Below are 25,347 nucleotides of genomic sequence, written 5' to 3' on the forward strand. Positions count from 1 at the left end.
CTACATGCTGTTGAAGTTACAATTACCTGTTCTGAACTAGAAGAGTACTGCCATTTTACCCTCACAATTTCATAGGACTTTTTTTTCCTATAGGACTCTCTCTAAATATTTAAAATTATGATTACAGGCACAAGACACAGCTATCAACTAACTACCTAAGTAACAAAATAAATAGTAATTCCAACTTCAACTGCAAAAGCTCTTTTGCTTCTTCAGTTATTACTAACATTGATAATTCTAGGAGCTTTTTTTACTGGATTCAGGCTATTTATTAAACCCAGGAGCATGAGGTGACCATGCTAGAAGGGCATTTCAAGAAATACTAAGCAGCTTCTGTCTTTCAAGATTATTGATTTCACCAATATAAAATGATCCTCATTTTGTGCCACTAGGCCAGTGCACAATTATTATTATTTTTAAATATTTATACACACACACACACATATATATATATATATAAAAATTCAATCCCCCAAACTTCACAATCTGTTAAGACTGGAATTCTACCGTCAGCTTCTTTCCCACGTAAGGAAGTCCGTTCTTACAAACCAACTGCTAATAAAGCAACCCACAAGTTCATTTGAAATGCAGTCACTTCTTCCTATTTGGTATGAAGTAGATTAACAAATATGAACAGGCATAAGATGAGGAACTCAAGACTAGCTTTATCCCCTCTGAAAAATTTATATGCAAAACTAGGATAAAATTCGAGCATAGGTTTTAAAACAAGATTTAATTCTGTTCCACGTTCTCAAAGGAAAATAATGTAGCAACAACATTTTGTTAACATTGTCCTCGGCTGCTAGAATGCGAAGTCACTCAAAGCTGAACAGACAGCTGGAAATGACAATTTTGATCTGTGTATAACGAGCCATCGGTGGCAGTTCAGCTTCCTCTTCCCTTTGCCAAGCCTTCCACAAGAGAACTAAAAAAGGAACTGTCTGAGGGAGAGGAGAATAAGAGACTATTTTGGGGGAGTTAGGGTTGTACACTCAATCACATGACAGTACTGTAAATTTCTCTCTCCCTCTCCCTTAATTACATGCTTTTCTTTAAATTCTGCTTATATACGCTATTCTTTGAGGAGATATCTATCTACTGCATCTCTCTCATTTGCCAATGGATCAGTTTCCTTTACTGCATCCATTTCATGACTGGAAAACCAGCCTCCTGATTTCTGAATTAATGGTGAACTATGTATACCTCAATTAAGCACAATATAAAGCTGAAAATAGACAGCAATCACTTTTATATAACAGTGAAACACTACATCATTTATATAAATAAATGAAACCACATATACAAGAGCAGTTTTTCCAGTTAAATATATTACTTTTTATGCAGTTTGGATTTTTTTTTATGTTTTTATTATTATTTTATTATTACTATTGCCAGTGAATTTCACAGATGCTCCAGTTCCTGATGGCTGTCTATACTGTTGGCATTTTTAAATATTTCATCCTACCTCTTCCTGCTCTTGTTCACGTGGTCATTGCCTGCATACCTGCTGCTTCCTGAAGACTAAGCTGTTTCCAAACCGATTTACTGGTAAACTCCCAGTGCATCCAAACCTATGGCCCTGGGGCTGTAAAGCATAACTTGTTTTAAAGATTAAACTATTTCCTTTAACAGTTTTCTTTCTGTCTTAGGCCACATTTTAAGTAGGTTATCCCTAACAACTCAAGCATTTCTGCTATTCTGTGCATGAGAGATTCAAGGTGCCAGCCTAGACTATCCAGAGGAAAAGGAACATGTTCTCCTCATTCCTGGATATTGGGGAAGTGGAAGATCAAACACAACTAAAGAGGAATTAATTCTCTGACATAAAGACCTACCTGCTTATGCTTAAGAATCTTCCCAAAGCCTAGTGAGGCAAAGGAGTCTCTACACTGGCTCTGAGGTGCCGTTGGGTCCAGCTGCCATTAATGAGCATGACTGAGAGGACACTCAAGAGAGTCTTGCAGCTGATGTCATGTTTTCCTGTGACACTAATCTAATATGTATCCTAATTTAATTCTGCACAAAGCACCGATACACATGCCTACCACCATGGGCTGCTTTTCAAACTGTTTTGCTGAGAATGTTGTTTCTGTCATTTGGGTCACATTTATTGTCAAATCGCTCTGTCAATATTAACTGCTTGAGCATGGGCTTTTATTTTAGGCTGGTTTTAAAGTAAAATTAGGATTTTTTTGTGTGCTTGCTTCCCCCCTCCCCATTATCTTCAAAACTGAGGGCTGAAATCCAAATCTCTGGGTAATGAATGGAAATCTTGTAGCATCTAGATGACCCTAACCTAGCACACTTTCATTCCATCAAACTAAAAGGAAGCTAAAGGCAATACTAAACCTTCCATTCAGCTCTCCCCACCTTTTGCTGTGTTTGCCTAGCTCTCATGTCTGAAACCTCTCAAGCTTTCCCATTACATCTGGGGGAAAAGAGGTTTGGGGTTTGGCATATCATTTATGATGATAATACATTACTCTTCTTTCAGTTCTTTTGCACAGCAATTGATAGGTTAGCTTTAAAGTGAAAAATTAAATTACCTTTAAAAGTTTGGAAATGGGCTCATTTTAGACTCCCTTTCAATGCTTTAAATTGCAAAATTTATGATCTGTTCACCTTCTTGAAAACTGAGCACTGACATCAGCAAACAAGAGAATAATGACAAACGCTTCCTAGAACAATCAGGCCTGATCTCAGCAGAAGCATTTACTGAATGCCTGGCATAAAAACGTACTTAAAAACACCATATAAGTGGCATATACGGCACTCAAGAAGTCAGGTCACAATGAGTAAATGAAGTAACAGTTTCAGGTCCTCCCGCAGAATTGCAGAGGTTCATGCTGCCTTTATTTCCATGAGGAGACTGAAGAACAATTGTCCCAGCCACTGATTTCTCAAGAACTGGCAATCAGAGCCAAAACAATAGGTACCTACATCCCTTAGACTTGACTATGCGGATTCAATTCATTTGTAGTATGAAAAACTACTGGTTTTTTGAGCTTCGTTTGATAATTTATAATACACCAGTTCAACGAAATTGGAACTGATTTCATTTAAAGCACAACAGTAGTAAAGACCAGCAAAGGTTGAGAGATATGGAATGCCAACTTGTTCAGTAAAGGAACAGTTTAAACAAATACATTTGAAATAGTACCTTGATCCATCATCAGCTTAGGAAAAATAAGTAAACTTGAAAGAACATGTATTAGCGAACGGGAAAAAGGTCAGCAGAGAATCTGAAAAGTTGTTTAGCAGTCATGCAGAACGAAAATAATCTTAAAATAGAGATGCAGTAAAGCTTCACAAAACATAACGCCTACTCTACACAATCTCACATTCAGAATTATGGCTTTCAGTTCTCGGGAGCCCACAAACAAGGTAAAAACCTCAGAAAGTGGTGAACAATATCTCAGAGAGATATGAAATGAACTAGATGAAAGCTCAGGAAGCAATCATTCAAAAATGAAAGTGAAGCTGGAAAATAATGTTTCTAAGAAACAAATGTTTTAGCAAACATGTATAATCCACTAAGCTATAGCTGGTAGAACTAGCGATACATTGTTGAAATTTGTTAAAATTAATTTAAAATAGTTGTAAGCAGCTTGGTAAATGTAGAAGTCCAGTATTAGAGTTTTATATCAGATAGCCAGGAAAATGTTTTAAGTTGATTTTTTTTTCAGAAACGTAACAGCACAAGAGCATGCTCTTGGACTTTATTGGAAGTAAAAAGATTTCAGATTACTGATTTCTACTGTTTTTCACTGGAATCAAGGGCGAACAAGGGGGAAATTTGAAAGTATTATAAAATTCTTCACACACTTTTTATTGTCTCTTTTTTTCTTTTAATCCATTCATACATCCACATTAAATTGTACCACAAATTATTCCCATGCTGTGTATCTGATTCCTGATCCATCACACTGTGTAATGACAGATCCAGTTTCCATGTCCCCTGAGTCAAATGATACTCAGAGAGCCAAGCAACTGTCACAGTCACTCTCTCTACTCTATAATTTGCTGCTTATGTGGTGCTCATATATTCTCCCCAACCTGCAATTTTATTTATTATCTGGTACAATCAGCAAACAGCTTTAGGTGTCCTTCTATTTGCATTGGACATACTCATAATTCTTTTGCTGACTCGTAATTATTAACATAAAAATATCAGGATTTATGATGTCTTGGAGATGCCACAAATTTGAGGATACTTATCTGTAGATGTGCAGGTTCTCAAAAGGTAATTCCTGCTGGGTGTTTACATTAAAGTCTCTGCAAGATCAGAGACGAAGGTGTGAATAGCTATCAAGCAAGTGTCCTCCCTGGAGTACAAAACAACAAGGATGAACACCACAAAGTCTTGTAAGCATAACCAAGCTGAAAGAACTGTGCTTCCCTTTTTAATAATTCAGCTGTAATAGGAGCTAAGAATTTTGGCAGTGCTGGTAGAAAGCTGTTCTTTCAACTCAAAAGAATGATGGAAGTAGTCTGGGTGGTCCAGGACAAAGAAAGCAAGGAGTGCTGACTAGAGGAAGGAAAAGCCCTTCAGTATAAAAAGTACAAAAAGGTACCAGTAAGAACAAGCAACCAAAACTAAGCATGAAGTGTTCTATGTGAAAGACACTGCCAGCAACTAACAGAGCGGACAAAGTGTACTGCAGCTTCTGATGGTGGACAGATTCTGATGTGGAGGCAGATCATCTGGAGAATTCAGCCCAGAAATAGCTCACTCAGCTATTGCTCAGGCATGCAGGCACACTGCAGGCACAAAAAAAAAAATTGTACTGGTACAGAGAAGGGTAGATGAGAGACTGCAGAACTGCGAGAGATAAGATGCTATTTGGTTTAGCCTCACATAATCCCCATGACAGAATTCCTCTCATGATCTCAGCTACATTGGGTTCTCATCCTGGAAGTGGGCATGCAGTTATAGGGGTGTTCAAAAGCAAGAAAAAAGACAAGCTGGGGACAGGAAGGGAAGAGAAGAGTATTCTCACTTTAAAGCTACAAAGTCATTCTAAGCTCTCATTAAACTGAGTTATTAAGCATCCATAGCACATCAGAGAGTGGAATCAAATTTGATTACTCATATGATTGTAGATCTTTAATAGATGCACATGAGTAATACGGTAAATGATTTCATGCTATCAGAAACCTCTGCTTGAACACGATGGATAATCTATACTTTACAATATCCCAGTTATGTAGCTCCACATGACTATAAATCTAACATTCTTTGCTATGTTTAATTATTATTTAACATAAATGGTGTACATTTACAAAATACACCCAGTCATAAATATCGCAACTGTTACAATGAACAGTTGGGAAAAGGTCTTAGTTTTGAAATATTTATACACAGTTTAATGAAAAAAAAAACGAACACACTGATTCAATCATAACCCATAGGTCTATGACGTATCAGCTCGTAATCTAAAGTTTCAAAAGTTTTCTTCAACAGCAAAAATTGACTGTTTACAAATTTATCAAGTTATCAGAATAAACTGCAATGGAAGGAAGGTTCTTTATAATACTCAAGAAAACTCAATAAAACCTACAGAAAACTCAGTGAGGCAGATGACTTACTAAAGTGTAGATCTAGTGCTGTTAAGTGCTAAGCTCTTTCTGCCTCCACATACCTTTCCTTATACTTTCTCCACGTCTGCATGTCTAAGTTCCCATAGCTGTACCACATAAATAGCAAGTAACCTACAGCTGGACTTTCAGACTCTCCAAGTAGTATTTGAAAAATAGGAATGAAACAAATTCCATATTGGACAAACACAAACTAACTAATTTCTAATGCAATATTATCCACCAATGAATGGCTGATTAGACAGATATAAGGCTTTCATAAATGTAGACAAAGCAATGTCATAAAACCAAAATTAATTTCTTAGGCAGAACTAAGAAAACCTCATTTTTAATTTTGGTGCAGCTTTAAAAGTCTGCATTCACATCCATCTGCAGATGTGCATGACAAAGTTCTCATACCACTAAAATAACGTCTTTAAGATTGCAAGTCCATGAAATCTGACCTCCTTAACACTTAAGCAATTGCACAGAATTCTAGAATTGGTAGCTCCAAAGCATCAAACTGAGAATAGACTTGACCACAAACTCCCTGTGCAATACTAAATCAAACTTGGCCAAAGATACAAACACCAGCATATGCAATATAATTGCAAAAAGGCAATCTTTGCACTAAAAAGATAGCTACCAAAATAGCCAAAACATTTCTGTAATCACTCTTTTGAATGATAGAGAAAATACAGAGACAGAAAGTAAGACTTGGAGCTCAACATGTTTAGCTTATCAAAATTACATAAAGAAGCAATTGGTTTATAGTCTTATTTATGTTAGGATACTAATAGCTGGCAAAAAGAGCCAGACACAAATGCATGTAGATATATATATTGGGTTTTTAATCTCTTTAAATCTTCATTTAAAATCAAGAATGGACATTTTCTGGAAGATACGTGTCAAGCATAATAAGCAGAATATTTTAGTGAGACAAGTAGCTGTGCTCAATACAAAGTTCAACAGAAAAAAAAAAGCAGGGATTGTACCAGCAGGACAGCCAGAGTATAAAAACATCAGCAGAGCCAATATTTAGGACAGCTTCTGGCAATTTAGAAAAATCTATATGCAATGTATAGATTTTTTTAGCTATTTGTACAACAGTCAGTATATATTTAACTCCCCTATTTGTTGCCAAGGAGAATACCAGATATTGTGCACAATGCTGTCCTGATACATCCACAGGACAATCAAAGCAAAACAATTAATATATTAAAATAACTGGATAAGGAAGCAAAGAGCTTTCCTTCATTGTTTACAGGATAGTGAAATTCAAGGAATTTCCCCCAAAAGATGAACAAAGGAAACAGTATTAGAAATGGCTCTAAAAAAAAGATGTGTATACTTGATAGAAGCATGATCTGAACATTCAGTCTCAGCAATTTATAAAAACAGAACCTGTGAGCAGATCAGAAAGAGAGAAGAGCTACTGGACCCTGGAATAACTGACCAAAACTTGTGATTACATGGAAAAAAGGGTCTATATAAGCAAGGATTTTTGGCCTAAAGTCCTTCATGACAGCCATTTTGGGGCTGCAAACTACAATCAAATACTGAAATTTCTCAAAAGTATTTGTGTACGCCTGTTTTCAAATTTTGAATTGAAAATATTATGCAGACATCATCATTCCAAGACCAGGTGCAAAACATTTGCTATAGCCTTGTGCAGCGTTATATGGGGAGTTCCTCTTCTGAATGTAGCTTCTCTTTAAGAAGTTACTCCATGGGTTTCAAGTGCCCAGAGCCCAGAGCTCTCAGAGCCCAGAGCATCTACACACTGTGACAAGTATGAAAGACAGGCATCACAGTGTAGGGGTGGTAGCCCCTTCTGTGTCTTTTCTAGACAAATGAGAAACCACTGGATCAATTACTGTCCCCCAGCACAAGATATGGCCAGTGTTAGAAGCTGTTACACCAAATGCAGCCACAAGTACATGTGCTGAAATGTTCCTGTGAGCACATCTTGTCCAGAACTAGCAACAATCCCTTTTACTTTGATAAATTCCTGTGTAGGAGGAAATAATTTGGGCTAGATGCATGTGTCTATTAGTCTGTTCAGAATAATTACATTGCTTATTGGTTATTTCTTTGTCAGTATGCCTGGTATGAATTTATTCATTTACAGAAATTAGAAGTACAACACAGAAAAATACTACCCTATGTTTCTTTAGAAGCATAGCAATAAAAAGAAAAGATACGCAACTCTTCTGAACTACCTCTGATATGTAGGAACACTTTCTCAAGTTTGGGCAATGCTTTGTCAGCACAATAACTGACAATCTGTCCTGATATTGCTGAGAAAAACCTTCTCATATTCTTTTTCAAAAAGACCAACAGCCCAAGACAGACTCTAGGCCAGGGCAACAGGCCAATTAAATCAGTCAGACAAAACAGAAGTGAACCAAACACTGTGAACCAATGATGATACTCATAGGTATTCTAACGTTTTATTTCATGTAACACAGATTACTTGGGAAATGCTGCAAAATTGTGTGCACCTCTGTGTTAACAATATTTCTTTTTTACTGAAAACCCAGAGTAAAAAAAGAACTTAGAGCAAAATTTAAAACTTTCAGCATACATACAATAAAGTGAAATTACTCCTGCAAAAAGGAGCTATATGCCCTGATGCATACATTTAAGTCTGTTGTAGCTGTTCAGTAGTTACTTTGATTTAAAACACAATTTCTTAAAGCATATTAGGATTAAAAAAACTTTCTGATCAAAAGTCCAGTGTGCATGTATCAAGCCACAGAACCACCTTGAAACTTACGTACACATCACCTACTCATTTCTAACTTCCTATCTTCACACTTGTTGTCAGCCCCCCTCAGAAGAAATGAACAAAAACAACTATTACAAAATTACTTCAGATATCAAAGGTGTCTTTCCACTATTAAGCTTATAAACTTAAACCAACTACAATAAAATACATAAAAAACACCAGATAGCTTCCTGATATGGCCTTACATGTTTTGCAACCCAGCCATTTGACTCCTGCACCATGAAGTTCTGATATGCAATGCATACTAATCACTGGGCCCCCCAAAAATCTCTGGTTTCTCTATCACTTTACAGTAAGCCCATTTCAGACAAAACTCAGCTGCTTTGCACAGTGAGCCTAAACATTTACAACTACTTTCTAGTCAGCTGAAAATGACAAAATTCAGCTAAAGCTCCCTCCCCTCTACCCCAGCACATATACTTTTAAGGCATGACTGTTAATAACCTAAAAATATGGCAATCTAACACTAAGAACTTTTTAAGGCTTTTGCTTAAAACACCTACCTTAGTATAATCTACGGTCAGCTTATTACAAGACTTGACTTAGTAGTGAAAATACTAAGAAATTACCGTTTCCGTAGACCAACTCTCTCTTTTTATGACAGGTTCTTGCTTTAAGCCAGCAGTGAACATAGGAAATAGTTGTGTGCTAAACCTTACCTTCCAGTAAGTCTCTTGCCAGACCCGGTTCTGCCCCTGTGGACCGAACAAAGTCTGACAGGACTGCATCCATATCAAGAGTCATGTGATCATTCAGAGATGCTGCCACACATGCAGCAGTAGCAGGACTCGCTGGTTGGCTAGAAGGCATCCATCTGCCCAGGAGAAAAAGAAACAGGACTTTAGGACACACTCCTAAGTGACAAAAACCACATTATTCCTCTCTTCCCCAAACAAGGTTGTTAAGAATGCTAAAACGTTAAAGTTACAGCATATTAAACAGCATTTGCCATGCATTTCTGCCTTCGTCTGGAAGCTGGTGATTGCTCACAACAGAAGGTTTTTTCTCTTTCTTAATGTTTCCTATTTTTATTGATTTTTCTTATGTGCAGCTTGTAAATCTGCAGCCTGAAGACTCCAATCTAGCTAAACACAGGCACTATTCGTTCAAAGCACAATCATCATATCATTGTCACTGCTCATACACTGAAGTTTAGCAAGTGGTTAAGGTTTGGTTAGCCTAGAACACTTTTGCCTGACTTACTAACATACACACAACAGAGCTTAATATTTGTTCTTTTATTTGCCTTGTCAATACTACTTCTGTAATTTATAGTTTCTCCACTGCACTGAATCTGACTGGGATGGAGTTATTTTTCTTCATTCATTTTCTAGAACTGTGGCAGTTGCAGAAATAATGCAAAGCAAAGAAAACAACATGAAGTTCAATGATACACAACAAAACAGGACAGAACTACTGAGGAGGCTAATTAAAAAGGACTGCAGACACTTTAGGACAAGAACTACCTTAGTGGATTATGGGCAAATTTGGCATCCTAGCTTTGTCACAACTGAATCTGTTTCAATGCAAATGCAGGACAAGGGGTAATGGGATCAAGCTGGAACACAAGAGGTTTCACTTAATTTTGAGAAAAAACTTCTCAGTGAGGGTGACAGACACTGGAACAGGCTGCCCAGGGAGGTTGTGGAGTCTCCTCCTCTGGAGACATTCAAAACTCACCTGGACATGTTCCTGCACGACCTCACTTAGGCGTTCCTGCTCCAGCAGGGGGATTGGACTAGATGATCTTTTGAAGTCCCTTCCAATCCCAAACATACTGTGATACTGTGATACTGTGATAAGCAAAAGTTTATGTCTTACTTTCATGCTTGTTATTGCTCAAAGTTTACCTTTGATCATGAATTAGATTTTTCTTGTTAAATCCTCCTCACAGGTTCAGCTGCAATTTCACCTCCTGCCAAGGGTAAGGAATAGCATGGGTATTTCCTACTGGTAGCAGATGATATTGGTTGGCTCTTTCTTGTACCACAGCTACAAAGAAATAAACTGTGAAAGAAATTGGAAACCAGTTGATTTCACTGTTCCCCAAATGAAACACAGTCCTTTCCAGTCCCTGTGCAATCACCTGGTTATATTTAACTGTAAAATTGAATGCCTTTGCTTTTTTAAAAATTGCCTCATTCTGCAAGTCCATATCCCAGGTAGAATACAGACACCATTTGCACTCTGTCCCAGGAGAGTGGGGTCCTGCTCAGCCTCATCCATGGGGACTGCCTGCAAAACCCAACTTACCCCAACAAATTGAAAGTGTGTAGGATGTGGTTATACATTTACATGTTCTTCAGTATCAAAGCAGACTATGGTGTTGCTAATCCTACCCACCTCACAGTCTTCTGGCCCCTATGCTGTGACATTTTATATCACACTTTTACATTTATGCTTTTATACTATTTATACAACTGTATTATGTTGGGGCTGCTTTAGGACAGCAGAGGAGGTGATCCTTTCCCCTTTATTCAGCCCTGGTGAGACTCATCTGGAGTGTTATGTCCATTTCTGGCTCCCCAGTACAAGAAAGACATGGACATACTGGAACAAGTCCAGTGAAGAGCAGCACACTGCACATCTTGATCACCACTGGACAAGGGAAACACTTCTAAAATGTAACATAATGAAGATGTAGTAACAGAAGGAAAGCTGGAACTACTGAGGAGGCTAATTAAAAAGGACTGCAGGCACTTTAGGACAAGAACTACCTTAGTGGATTATGGGCAAATTTGGCATCCTAGCTTTGTCACAACTGAATCTGTTTCAATGCAAATGCAGGACAAAAATGCTACTTTTAAAAAATAAATACTCATCCATAGGTCAACTGTACTAAACAGCACTAACATCCATACAAAAAGATCACAATAAAGTGAATACAACTATTTTATTTAGTGATTAGGAGAAAGAATGAAATAAATCTAACCAGTAGGATAGAAACATGAACCAAGCTGAAAGAACTTGCCACAGGTGAATGATACAAAGCATTAGCAAATTGCAGGTAACAATCAAAAGTGCCTCAGCACCAGATGGGCACTCAAGTACAGTCACTATGTGTGGGGGCTAGACTGCTCATAAATTTGGAAAACAGAAGTGCATGTAAGTCTGAAGAAGTCAATTCATTAATTTTCTCAGTATCAGCATTAGTTCAGTATTTTCAAGAGTAGTACTGAAAAGATACCCTTTTCACAGCAAAAGATCAGTCTTTTTCTGCATTTATGACATCACACGTGACCTCAAAATTGCCTCTCGATTACATGAACAGACACATTTTGTTCTTAACTCATCCCAGCGAAGGTTGTGTAAGCTGCCTATGAAGATCTTTCCTACAGAAGTGGTTCTTTCTCACAATGCAGAAAGTTCTCTGTCTACATATAGAAAGCAGGTAATATCTGTGCATTGACAGCTGATGAAAACACAGCTCACATGCAACAGAGCCAGAGATAAGGCTAACAGTTGTTTTACTGAAAAATAATAATTTAAAATGAAATATTATCCAGGTTCCATTATGTAATGATGAATAGCTATACACGTAGAAAACACCTGCCTTGTGTGGGTGCCAAGAAAGCACACCCAATGCACACCTTCCAAATCCATGAGGGTGCAAATGTTTTCTAGCCAAAAGCCCCCTCTATACCTGTGCATTATGCTCTATAATTCTGTGGACTCTGGGTCCTGTAGGTATGCTTGGAACACCTGCATAAAAATATCCATGCTATTTAATCCTTCCTGTTACTCATCAGACCTAAATTAACAGCACAGATTAATAGTGTTTACAGGGACAGATCTGCCTGAAAAGATGGAAGAATCAATGATGAAACAGGTTAACGAATGTTAAAAACGAAAGAAAACAGAACAAACCCAGCACTGATTACCTGGAGTGCACTGTGTTGGATTACTTAAAAATTAAATACGGTCTACAGGACTGTCCTGACTGCAGTTGGACTCCTGCAGTTTCCACGCAAACCCACTTCAAATGTCAGATACTAGGTTTCCTACTGTAGCAGTATTTTGCCAATTGTTAGTACTAACTACTAACCATGTATTATTTTTGCCTTTTTCATGCAGCAAACATCACCCCTCTACCCCATTTTCTAGTTCTAACTATCAGAGGTGGCAGACAGTCTGGCTGTTACTTGTACTACCTCACCATGAAGAAAAACCTTTACAAAAAGCCTGAAGTCTGCATGCTCTGCACTCTGAAAGCAAGGAGCAGACTTGGTAGGATCCTCTCTGTACACATGTGAACCAGCACTATTTTTTTTCCTCAGCTCTCTAGAATTTAGAAGGGAGCATCTCACCAGCTGAACAGTCTCGCCTCACCCACAAAACCACTTCCGCTACCTTTGCTCTGGGTGGCTCCTCAAAGCGTTAGCACAACTTACACTGTAAAAAGACACACTTGGAGGAGATCTAACACAATGATCCATATTGTACCCACCTGTCAATAAACATCACTCCTCTCGTGGTTAATAGTATAGACACATGCATGTACTTGCACTTTTCCTCTCAAATGTGCCACACGATACACAAGCAGCACTCTGAACTAAATGTAAATGGAAACGTCTTGACCCTCAAAACACAAGGAAGACCTTGGTTTTCACTCACTTTCTAGACAATTTTCTTCCCTAAATAATTTCTTATTTATACAATGCAAATACAGGAGGCAGTGAAAGGGGATAATTTGTTGTATAATGTAAGAAAAAGCATTTTAAAATATTTAAGAATAGAAACTGATTGCCTCAGGAAACATATCTGTACGAAGTGTACCATTTAAGCTATTGTACACTTCAGCAAAATGTTCCTTAAAGCCTCTGTACCGAGCTAGGAAGAGCGGCTCCTAAGTCATACAAGTACCTTTAATCTGACTCCATTCAAATTAGCTGTACTTGACTGAGTCCTACCAGCAAATCACTCCATTAAGAGGCACTGCATAATTACATTATAGAAGGGACATGTGGTCACAACTTATTTGCAATAATAATCACCCTGTTCTGCAAAACTGTAAAAAATGCTTTAAACAGTTGCTGGGGAATTAAAAGGCCTTATCTGAAGCAGTAAAAATGATGATAACAGCCTAACAAAAGGTAACATGCACTAGGCTTGGTGGCGAAGTGGGGTACTTATGTGTTAATTATAAAAGGTGGACTCTCAAAACATGTAAGACAATGAGGCAACATTTAGTGTCTAGTACAATTATGGGTCATGTACCCTCTCAAGTATAAAATATCAGAGTTATAGCAACAAAAGGTGAAGAACAAAAAAGAAGAAAAAGAAAAGCTGCAATCAGGCATTTTTACTAAGGTTTTGTCTACATAATGGAACTTGAGAAAATTAACTCAAATTAACTGAATTTGTCCATGTCCATTAAATTCCTTTGCAAACACTTTCATCTGGGAATAATATGTGGCCTTAATTTGGTTTGGCTCATCTTGCCTTCGAAGTGAATTAAACTAAATTCACTGGAGGCCACTTTAATTATGAATGGGAGAGTGCACAGAGACTTGGTGGGATTTAAGCTGCCCTCTTTAAATTCCTACATTTACTTGACTTGCATTAATTTTCCTCAGCATCTTGTGTAGACAAGCCCTGAACATTAGATGGAGAAGTAAAAAAATCGAGAATGAGAGAAGCTATGCTGAAGAACCCACACTGAACACACTAAATCCCCGTGGGAACAGTCGAAGAAGAACTGTTATCAAAGAGAAGAGATTTGTTCAACTATTTCAAGTTCAGTTCTAGGCAGACACCACCAAAGTTCAGAGAACTAATGGGAAGTATTTTAAAAATGCAGCTACATTTGAGTTTTCAGAAATGCTATTTAAAACCTCTACTATTTGCTTATTTATTTGAATTATTTGAAGCTAGAACTATTGATAGAGGACACCACTAAATCATCTTTTGAGGTGATTTGTTTGAGAATTAGAGGTTATAAGCTATCATTGGAAAAGAAAAGAGTAGAAAAGAACAATTTAATAAATCATGCTGAGTTTAAAAGCTATGACATACTTCCAGTGAAGAAACATTATGGGAAGGTAGAGAAACCTTAAAATACCTGAGGCCCCATATAATGTTCAGAAACACCTACAGTCACTGATGACACTGATAACAACTGAGAGGTCCTTCACTTGCCCTCCAGCACTGACCACAGGCTGGCAGAACGCACAGCACCAGCCCCACGTCAGGTGCACAGGCAAAAGGATTAATTCATCTGCTCAGATGTTCTACTGGAACATTTTCACAACTGTGTTTTCATAGAGCTTCAGAGAGTTTTTGTAACACCATTGTTCTTACTCAAGAACCATTATGTTCTCATAGGAAAAAACCATTCTAGATAAATAAGAAGTCCACAGCAATAGGTGTCCAGACGTAAAATAAACTGACAAGCAGAAGACAGAGCCTTTCCAGGTAAGGATCCTCTACATATCTTCACCAGTATTTTTTCAGGATAAAATATCACCATTGCTATAATGTTTTTGCTTTCATACAAGATGACAGGTAAGAGAATGCAGGTAAATCAGTTACGGTCTTTCTCTTATTTTATCTACAAGGGCCCTCACAGTGTGTTCATTGTGTTCTGGCAGAAAGCAGCAGTGCAAGAGATAAATGTAATGTCCCTAATGAAACTGGAATTTCCCGAAAACAAAGACCTTCATTTTAAATCAAATTCAAGCATCAATTGTTCTTTATCTGGAAGAGTAATAAAGAAGTAGGTAGGATTATACTATACTATACTGGAAATAGAAGAAATAGGGTTTCAAATGTTAATATGAGGTCTTTTATTAAACACAGATTTTCATTAAGTAACATGCATCTCTTCCACTAAAATGTATCTCTACAGAAGCAATACGAACAAGCTAAATTATTTCCTCATTCCGAATTTTTCCGCTCATTTTCCCCATTTAATTTTTTTTCCTGACACTGCAATAAGATATTATTTTCAAAAATTGAACATATTCCTCCAAATGTCATCCTTCTTTCAAATAAAGAAGGTATGCTGGCCATAACTCTAATCTTAACATAGTTTTCTCTCATAAAAACACATATCATACTCTGCATGCATAAAACTTACATCAGCATGTAAAAAGCAAGATGTCTGAATAACCATTATTGGATACATGTAATGTGGACTTTAGTATTTTCAAGTTTGCATTACATTAAATATGAAACACTTGAGCCTACAGACACCATGAAATGCACACTGCTCAACAACACCACACTGAAGACCAGCTTAACCGCTTGCTGTTCCTTACATTTTGAGTTACTTAGCCTCCTATTTCTACATTGCAAATTCTAAAATTGTCATAGCAACAGGAGTTAAAGCTTCATTTACAACACAGACAATCTTTCCCATTGTGTTATTCATGCATAACCCTACAGCTTTTGATTTGCCTTGTCTCGCAGTCAAGCTTTACCGGAGGATGTGGGGAGAGGAGCAGAGCACACAGGTAGGACACACGGGCACACAGTGGTCAGGCAGCTGCTCAACCTCAACCTCTGCTTTACACCAAGTTACTTCCTCCTATATTTTCATTTAGGAACAAATGCTGCTGCTAAGAAGCCAGGCTGCTAAGATTAGTTCTTTTAAGGCTGCTTATTCTTAAGCTGTAAATAGATAGCTGATTAAAACTACCTTTAAGCAAATTTTTAATTTGACTTACTTACAGACTTTAAATAAGAGTTCCTTGAGGCATGTGTCAGATGGGCGTTATGCTGCTGGTTTTTGGTGAGGAAAATAATCCATTTTTGCCACAGTAGAAGGTATGAATAAGCAAAATTTTGTCCCCTGAGAAATCTGGAAAAAAAGAAGTGGTATATTAATAACTCTTCTTATTCCATGCTATTTGAATAATAATAATGATAACTGCCAAAATCAACTTTACCTTTGACCTTAGGAGCCTAATAGATACTACTCTCAATGCGGATAAATTACCATATACAGTAGTTAGCATTAAGAAGATTACTTGGGCATAACCCAGACAATTAAGGAAAAAAAATTTATGAATGTACTAAAATATCTTTATGGCTACCTTATGTGAAAATAGTCATTCCCACTTAAAAATTCATCTAACAGTTCTCTTTAAGCTTCATCAAATACACCTTCAGAAATTTTTCTTCTTATAAGCTTTCAAAATCGAAGGCAACGAAGTACTGAAGAGTTATCCAGGAGAAGAATCAACCAGGATAGCCACTTTTTTTTTTCATGGAAAAAAGGGACAAACACATGAAGAAAGAAGGAACACTACTTTATTTCATGGGATTTATTTTCAAAATCAACGCTATTTCCCTTCGCATATAATCTAATCCTGTCTCTTACGTATAAATCCTGCTGTTTGCAAATATATGATCTAATTACTATAAGCTCCACCTTATTATTTTAAAAGGCACTTACAATCAGTTTTACTGTTTCTGGCTTTTTAATCCATTCACAAAACTCATACGCTTGTAACTGAGCCCAGCGTTATCAAAATCAGGATTTAACAGATATGTATCCAAATCCTTTCATCATGGAAAATATTCCTTCCAATAATGCTTCTAAAACAGGCAGAAATGTAACAAGGTCAACATTTTTCATTAATTTGTGAGAATTACGGTATGAAAACAGAATAGTGTATTATTTCTCATTAGTTCCTAGAATACCACATTTCCTAGAAATAACCCAATCGCAGTAGATAATAGTCCTTATGCAAAAAATCCCAGTCGTCTGTGTCAACTCTAACGTGAAGTGTTTGTGAGCTAATACACAATACTTAATGAGATTCCTATATATTTTATTTTCCTTCACCATTATGTATTTTTATGCAAGAATCATATATCTGACCACAGAATTATCTTCAATTCTTTTTCGGGGATTGCTCGTGAATGAACCATATCACAGATATCCTCATACAGAAGATTATAAAGTTCAGAATAACATAAAAAGAATCATTTCATACATTGGAAAGGAAATATAAGTAGCAGTCACCCCACATTTCCCTATGACCCTCATCTTTGTCACATTCACAGAACTTTAAAAAATACCAACTGTAAAACCTCATCAACTTACCAAAGTAACTTTTAATAGATCTAACACTTTCAAATACACTTGAACTGCAAGGGATAGAAATAACCATCAAGTGTGAATATGCCTCAACATTTCCATCTATCCTATGAAATTCCTAATAGCTGTGGGAAAATAACTAAAAACTCTAATGCAGCCTTCAAAATCAAATGATTATGTTTCTGCTAAGGAGATTTAACTTTTATCCCCATCCCAAATAATCAAGCGGTCAATGCATATTCCTTTTTTCAGCTACATATTAACAAAGAATGAATGAAGCATTTTTATAGTCTTGTTCAACGCATCAGCTGCACAGAAAAATAAACCCTTTCCATCCAACAATCAACCCACATCAGTTGAAAGTGGACTTAATGCATGTGCTTGCAGTACATACACTTTTTAGCAAATCACAATGTACCACTTAAACTATGCTAAAAATTATTCCATTTAGTTTGCTGTCATAAACAAGTGACCTAAAAGATTACCGTGGCTACTATGATTGTTAGGGTACGAGGAAATGCATGTAGCTCAGCCCTTTTTGGCACTTCTCATGCATGCACTGCAGCTTCAATAATTTATTTGGTTTTCTGTTCACTCTTTTTAGTTTTTACCTGTTTCACTGGACATTATCTTTACCCTGGTAAGTACAGTGTGCAAAAACTGAAGCTTATACATAACTTGCAGTGAGATTTATAGCAGTTATTGCTACCCTTGCAAATAATTTCTGCAGTCATTCTGTGAAACACAAGTTCTTCTTTACAAATGGCATTTCACCTGACTAGCATATGGGAGATTATAATCATAACCTGTGCAGGAATCCCACATTAAGGCTAACTTCACACCTTAAGAACTTAATTTTGTTATTATGAAAGGTCCTTCTGAGGGAGCGTTCTCCCTTGTATGTATTTCAAAACAAAGAACCTGATCTCAAACAGGTCTTTTGAGGATAAGGAGGAGTCTTAGTAAAATCCACTGAGATTCTGCATTAAGAATTAATACTCATAGTAACCTTCTAATTTTTTCCCCTATTTTAGTCTGACATTTCAAAGTAATCATTGACAAAGAGCTGAAGAAGCTTCCTCTACTGAGGTTTTAGAAGTACCTCACTTTTCTTTTGAGACTGCCATGCAGTCCTTGTGCTAAACTCAAAACGTGTCCCGTTTTCCACTCCTATTTCTAACAGAGTCTTCTTCAGGACCAGCTGTACAGTGCTGAAAACCTTCTCTGCTAATATCCTGTTGAACCTAGATCAGCATATCCCCACAAAGTCTCAAGCATGTACTCGCTTCCATTATTTTTTTTCATGTGTGAAGTCTCAAGTAGTTTTAGTACAAGACACCAGCTTTGTGCTTAGTTTCTTTTAACACTAGGCTTCTTCAGTGTAAATTCTACATTCAGAACAAGGCCTTACATGAATCAGTGGTTCTCTGTGAAGATTTCATTTAGCTCAAGCAACACATGAAGGAAAAGTTGCCTCTAACAATACGAAAGCAGTAGTATTTTAGAAGATATATTATATAATTATTATTATTTATTAAGTGCTAGCACAAGCGGATTTTCTTTTTGTACTGAACCTTCATCACATGAAATCTCTTCAAATCCACTGCAGGAGAAATATCTAGCACTTTATCTCTTTCTTAAGTCTCTATAGTTCCTCAGTAGTTACTGATGAAGGAAAAGATCTCTCCTCTAGGTAGCAAAATTCTTATTTACCCTGACTAGTGGTTCTTCATGTGAGAAACGGAACACATTTCTCCTCTCCTTGGCTTATTACTAGTTTGACTCAGAAAACGCGTGCAGTGGATTGAGGTGACAGGGACATGAAGGCAGAAGCTTAAAGAACATCCAAAGTGTTAGCATTATGAGCTTTGTATAAATAGCCTTATTGATCCAATTCTGTGAGCATCATTTATCTTCTTGCACATGGAGGCTGGAGAAAGGCTCAAATGCTGTACATTAAATGCACAGGCAACAAGTTAAGAGTTCAGTATAGTCTTTTAAAATGGAGCCTTCAGCATATTCATGCCTTAAGGTAGACAATTCAGCTGCTATTTTAAACACAAGGTTTGACTATCTGTTACTCTTTGCATTATTTCTCAAATCAAGGCAAAACACATAATGGTGATTTTTTCCATGTTTGTAGTTCATCCCACAGCTTCAGTGACAGACTGATGGGAAAGTTCCCTCTCTTACAAGTACACAAAAAATAACAGCAGAATTGAATTTCGGAGATTCAGATTATGTACAAAAAGCAAGTCCTTGTAAGTCCTTAGATGCATATAATGTAGAAAGAATAGCACATTACTAACTTGCCAAACAATATAATGTGCTGGAATTCAACAGTAAGTATATCAACTCAATGTATACAGCAGTTAAATAAGCTACAGCAGGAAAAGAGCTCACACAGACACATGGAGCAAAACAGAACTGGTAATTTCCCTCAGCTCTGTGACTCCCATCCTCATTTCTGTGAAACATGAAGCTCTTCATTTATTGCATTTACGTTAGAAAACCAAACTAAGGAGAACAGAAGGCTTAATTATTTTTCCTAGTAAAAACTTCAAATGCTTTGATGTAATCTCCAAGATTTTTAGAACAACTAGAGATACAAAGGAGAAAATAATGATATAAGACATGGAATCTGGAATGACTCATTTCACAACATTTTGAAGATACATAATTTAAGCATAGAAAATGTGTGTTTCACTTAAACTACATAAGTAATTGACAGTCTGTGAAGAAATCATTAGGAAAACTGAAAACCATGCATCAGACGAATGTAGAGAGAAAGCACTTGTCCTCTCATTTGAATAGTACAGAACAATACATCACAGATGTGGTATTAAAGGCCATTAAACAACTCAAAAGCTATGCTGGTGACTGAGCTGTCACAGCTTGTCATGTAGCTGATCAGAACTAGAATCTTGAACTCTTCCTCAGCTCAGGGTGTCAAACTGTAGGAAAGTCATGCAGTGAAGGTCACACATAGCATTTTATACTGAGAAAGAATTGAAATGTGACTCTCATCAATTATAAGGGACACTGACCTGTTTTTAGTGCTCTGAAGACACTTATTCCAATAGTCACTACAGCAGGACTAATGCACAATTATTATAAATCATGTTCAATTGGTGGAATCTTTGCTCATCTTAAAAATCTGAGAGTTAGTATTGGGGTTAGGAAAAAAAAAATCATGTTTTTTCAGTTGTGGGTTATTTCTAAAACTTTCTGCCAGGGTAGGGGAGGACAGGAAGATGTAAGCACACTAGTTTCAATGCCAACTCAACAGATCACTTTGCGTGGTGGAAAGGGAAAAATGGCAAGTTTCGTTCCATTATTTAAGCAGAAAAGTACCTACTCTTAATTAAATCTTGAAGAAATTGCTGAGACATTCTACCGCAGTTGTAAAGATCTTTCAAGTCCTAGGGAAAGAAATAGTAGATACCTCTACAACGTGACAAGCAATGTCAAAGGAACACCTTGCAACAGGCTGAGTGCCTCAGGTTTGGCCTACATGAAAGGCTTCTATTGATACATAAAATGTTTCTTAAACATGAGGGAGGAATTTTCTTTGACCAACAATCCCATGCAGCTACAGTTGCACTGGGTAAAAAGTGTGCCTGATGGTATAAATTAATTTGTTTGGAGGATTGCTGTAATTGATAAAAATCAAATCAAGGTTGACTTACAAATCAGTACCTACAGAAGGTGGATTTGCAGCACTATCTCTGACAGCAAACTTCTAACAGAGGCAAAGCTTCAGACTGTCTGATTCTGGACATTTTTTTCAGCTAAAAGTGCTGTTGAGGAACTGGTCTTGATAGGAGGAAATGGAGTCCCCCATTGCCAGGCCATGTGCCACACCACCTCTGGTTTTACTTCCATGTCACTGACGATCTGTTCTAAAACTGACTGAAACTCAACCAAGTGGTGTTTGCCAGCCTCTGAGCATGTCAGCACTATTATTCTAGTTCATGTGAGGAGTATGTATTAAATTATATGCTGCTGTGAAATACCAGTGTAGAAATGATTACAGAATACAAGACATGGGGCTAAATGTCTTTTTCAAAATCTGTGAGAGACCTCTCATACTCCATTTAGAGATATCCTGGGGGACAATAGAAAGGTGTGACAACAATTTTCTTTAGGGAAATAATGGAAGAGTAAGCTTGGTCATTTGTGCCTTTGTCCTGGCTTATTAAAGGTGGTGGTGGTGTATTTTTTTTCACAGAATCACAGAATGTCAGGGATTGGAAGGGACAAAAGCTCATCCAGTCCAATCCCCCGACCAGAGCAGGAACACCCAGATGAGGCTACACAGGAATGTGTGCAGGTGGGTTTTGAATGTCTCCAGGGTAGGAGACTCCACAACCTCCCTGGGCAGTCTAGTCTAGTGTTCTGTCACCCTTGCTGAGAAGAAGTTTCTTCTCAAGTTTAAGTGGAACCTCTTGTGTTCCAGTTTGCACCCATTACCCCTTGCCCTACCATTGGTTGTCACCAAGAAGAGCCTGGCTCCATCCTTGTGACACTCACCCGTTACATGTTTATAAACATTAATAAGGTTATCCCTTGGTCTCCTCTTCTCCAAACTAAAGAGACCCAGCCTTTCCTCATAAGGAAGATGCTCCTCTCCCTTCAGCATCTTTGTTGCCCTGCGCTGGACTCTCTCCAGCAGTTCCCTGTCCTTCTGGAACTGAGGGGCCCAGAACTGGACACAATATTCCAGGTGTGGTCTCACCAGGGCAGAGTAGAGGGGAAGGAGAGCCTCTCTAAACTACTGTTCCACTCCCCTTGTAATACACCCCAGGATGCCATTGGCCTTCCTGGCCACAAGGGCACAGTGCTGGCTCATGGTCATCCTGCTGTCCACCAGGACCCCCAGGTCCCTTTCCCCTACACTGCTCTCTAATAGGCCATTCCCCAGCTTATACTGGAACCTGGGGTTGTTCCTGCCCAGATACAAGACTCTACACTTGCCCTTGTTATATTTCATTCAATTTTTCCCTGCCCAACTCTCCAGCCTGTCCAGGTCTCTGGATGGCAGCACAGCCTTCTGGCGTGTCAGCCACTCCTCCCAGCTTGGTGTCATCAGCAAACTTGCTGATAGTACATTCTGTTCCCTCAAATGACAACACAAACCATGCAGATCTTTTTCAAAAATAAAGGCAGAAGTAGTACTGTACCACTGTAATTCTCTGTAGTTTTCTTGGAATCTGTTTATTTTTTGTGTTGCAACTCCTTTTTAGACTTCAGCTTAAATATACTAACAAACTATAAATTTGACTTCATTTTCAAGAAATATGTCCAGCAACTAGTGTGAAATTATCTGGTGTTAAGAATGGCTGTTCATCAAAACTTAAAGAAAATATAAGAGGCCCTAAGCAGCAAGAAAAACCCTCTTTCTGTTAGCCAAATCAATTCTGTAACATTGTTTAAGTTTCTTCTCCCTACAAATAAGCTATAGCTGCCTCTAATCATAAAAATGGATTACTACTTTGCATTTACAATTTTTCCTGTAATTCAGGCAATATAAAAAAAGAAATAATTAACAGGATATACTCAGGCTCAATGAAGAGAACTGGAAGCTGATGAATCAAGGAAAGTGTTATAAGGAAACATGCAGAAGAACTGTACACAAAAGAAAGGCATTAGCAACTAACAGATATTCAAAGTTTGCTGTTAAAATAGAGCAGCCTGATTTTTGAGAGCTTTTGAACAGTTCTAACCAACTGCAACAGGATTAATGGACATTCCGCATCTCTGAGAAGTAGACCATTAGTTCTAATTGCCACTGTCGTCACCATCTATTATAATGTTCTATGAAAAGCAGGACACAGTTGGAGTTAAATATCAGTGTGTGAAACAGGAAATTTAGGAAGCCAGAAAAAAAAAAATGGAAATTGCTATTGATTGCAAAATAAGCCTGGGGGTCGGGGAATAAAACCCTTCACCACAGTGAATATTGTTGTCTACAGGCAACAGCTAAAGAAAATAACACCAGTGCCTGTTTTTTTCACTTATGTACCAAATTCACATATTAAAACAGCACCTGTAAATGAAATGAAGAACAATCTCTCCCGAAACAAACTGCTCATCATAGACTACTAGAGAGAAAAAAAGAGTGGAAAATACAAAAGCATTTATATTCTCCTTAGTCAACAAACATGATGCAAACATCACTCTAAGGAATTAGAACATGTTTTGTAGAGCTCAGTGCAAGCTTCAGCATGTAAACAGCTTTTAGTTCAACCTACCGCAGAAGGAATTATTTTTATATATATATGTTTAAAGATCTCAGACATGTGGATTTCAGAAATACCTGCATTTTTTGCTGTTTTTCATAACAAAAAAAGCCCTGGAAAGTAGAGAGTTCTATAAAACAAAAATTCCTTGAAGCTATCAGAAGTGACATTCTCTTTCACACATTTAATTTTTTTTGCCTTTATTTTAAATATATATTGATCCAAATTCTCTGCTTTGCTGCTGATCTGAAGATAAATGCACAGCAAAACTGATTGGGAATTTCTGACTATTTTTAGGAACAATGTATCATCACTTTGGACAATATACATTGTCAATTGATTGGAAATTTTTCAAAGAAACATGGCAGAAAATTGCTCTTCCTGACTAGCAGGTCTGCTTATTAGCCAGAAAAGCCAGGAAAAAAGAACTAATCCTGTTTGTGTTGGTTCAAAATAATAAGATGTGGATGTGGAACAGAAGTGATTTCAATGATGATCTATGGGGAGAGGGGAGGGAGAGAGAGAAAATCTATTACTTGATGTGGGGAGTTGGTCCCACAACAGATCAGTAGTGCTTGATAAGACAGATGCTTAACAAACAGGCAAGACTATAGACCCCTTAAAAGGAATAAACTAGCAAACACCACCCAAAACACAACACTACAAGCAAACAAAATCTTTTGCATGAAACCATGTTCTATCATCATCTGCAAGAAAGCAACTAAGACAGCAGATCAAAATGGTGGCTTAAGCAGAAGCAGCAGAGGAAAAGGGCTACTCTCATTTCCCTGACAATTTTTGCAGAAACCTGTTTGAAAAATTATGTTTTTATCGTTTATGTCAGTCACTTCCCACTAAATCAGTCAGTTTGCCAGACAGTGAATACGTGCAATATTTGCTCATCTGAGTCAGCTCTTCTCTTATTTACAAATGTTTTGGAAAACCTCTTACTTTTCAGTTTGCTGAACCAGTCAATCAACCAGCAGTATTCTCCATTTCTTGACAGACAGAATGAACTACTTTCTTGAAGCTGCAGTCAGCAGACATGGAAAAGCAAATAATCTATGGGGAGTTCATAGTAGTTTAAAATGTAAAACGGTACCAGCTGAATTTTATCTCATTGATAATAATTTGATTTTGTCAAGCATTAGCATCAAAGTAAAAGTGGTGGTGTCAGGAAAAGAAGAAATTCACAACCATAACTTGTATCCGAACTAAGCTAATGACACCAGTATTTATGTTTAATTCATTTAGAAGCAGATCTGGTTATGTGCAACATAATATTAATCTATGCAACCCAGAAACTACTCAGCTACTATTTTCTTATGTACAACATCAATGTTTTCTATTATGATCTCTAAAGACTAGAGGTTTTCACTAAAAGGATGAAAAAACAGCACTTTCACGAATAGATTTCCTTCAAAAGAGATTCAGCTGCAAAAAACTTCTCAGGCAACTCCAAATGGTACTGAATCTGACCTATGATTTTTACACAGCTGATGTGAATGAATATCTAGCCCACATACAAATATCCACACCTGCTGGATTAAATTAGACTGCCAGTCTCCTAAAGTAAAGCAAAAGACCCAAAATCATGTAGGCAACCTCGGGTAGGTGGTTCAAAATCTAGCTCTGTATTTTCTCTATAATTCAACTGATATAATTAAAAGCTCTGAGTAGCATGCTCTCAG

The 25,347-nt window shown here is 37.4% G+C and overlaps 1 protein-coding gene across 15 annotated transcripts in view; it reads right to left on the reverse strand.

The window, feature by feature from the left end:
- Nucleotides 1-25,347, reverse strand: part of OTUD7A (OTU deubiquitinase 7A) — a 118,315-nt gene that overhangs the window by 44,717 nt on the left and 48,251 nt on the right. For 7 of the 15 annotated variants that reach the window (XM_082061337.1, XM_082061336.1, XM_082061331.1 and 4 more), the window contains exons 4-6: nucleotides 16,040-16,169; nucleotides 10,219-10,375; nucleotides 9,028-9,182 (exon numbers count right to left, since the gene is read on the reverse strand). In XM_082061337.1, coding sequence (XP_081917463.1) covers nucleotides 9,028-9,178 — 151 coding nt within the window. In that variant the 5' untranslated portion in view covers nucleotides 9,179-9,182; nucleotides 10,219-10,375; nucleotides 16,040-16,169. Of the gene's footprint in view, nucleotides 1-9,027; nucleotides 9,183-10,218; nucleotides 10,376-16,035; nucleotides 16,170-16,766; nucleotides 16,910-25,347 lie in introns of all 15 variants that reach the window. The other 8 variants (XM_082061341.1, XM_082061332.1, XM_082061339.1 and 5 more) reach the window with 8 other exon arrangements.

Source organism: Streptopelia decaocto (assembly GCF_964273445.1).
Source record: "Streptopelia decaocto genome assembly, chromosome: 9".
Classification (NCBI taxonomy): domain Eukaryota; kingdom Metazoa; phylum Chordata; class Aves; order Columbiformes; family Columbidae; genus Streptopelia; species Streptopelia decaocto.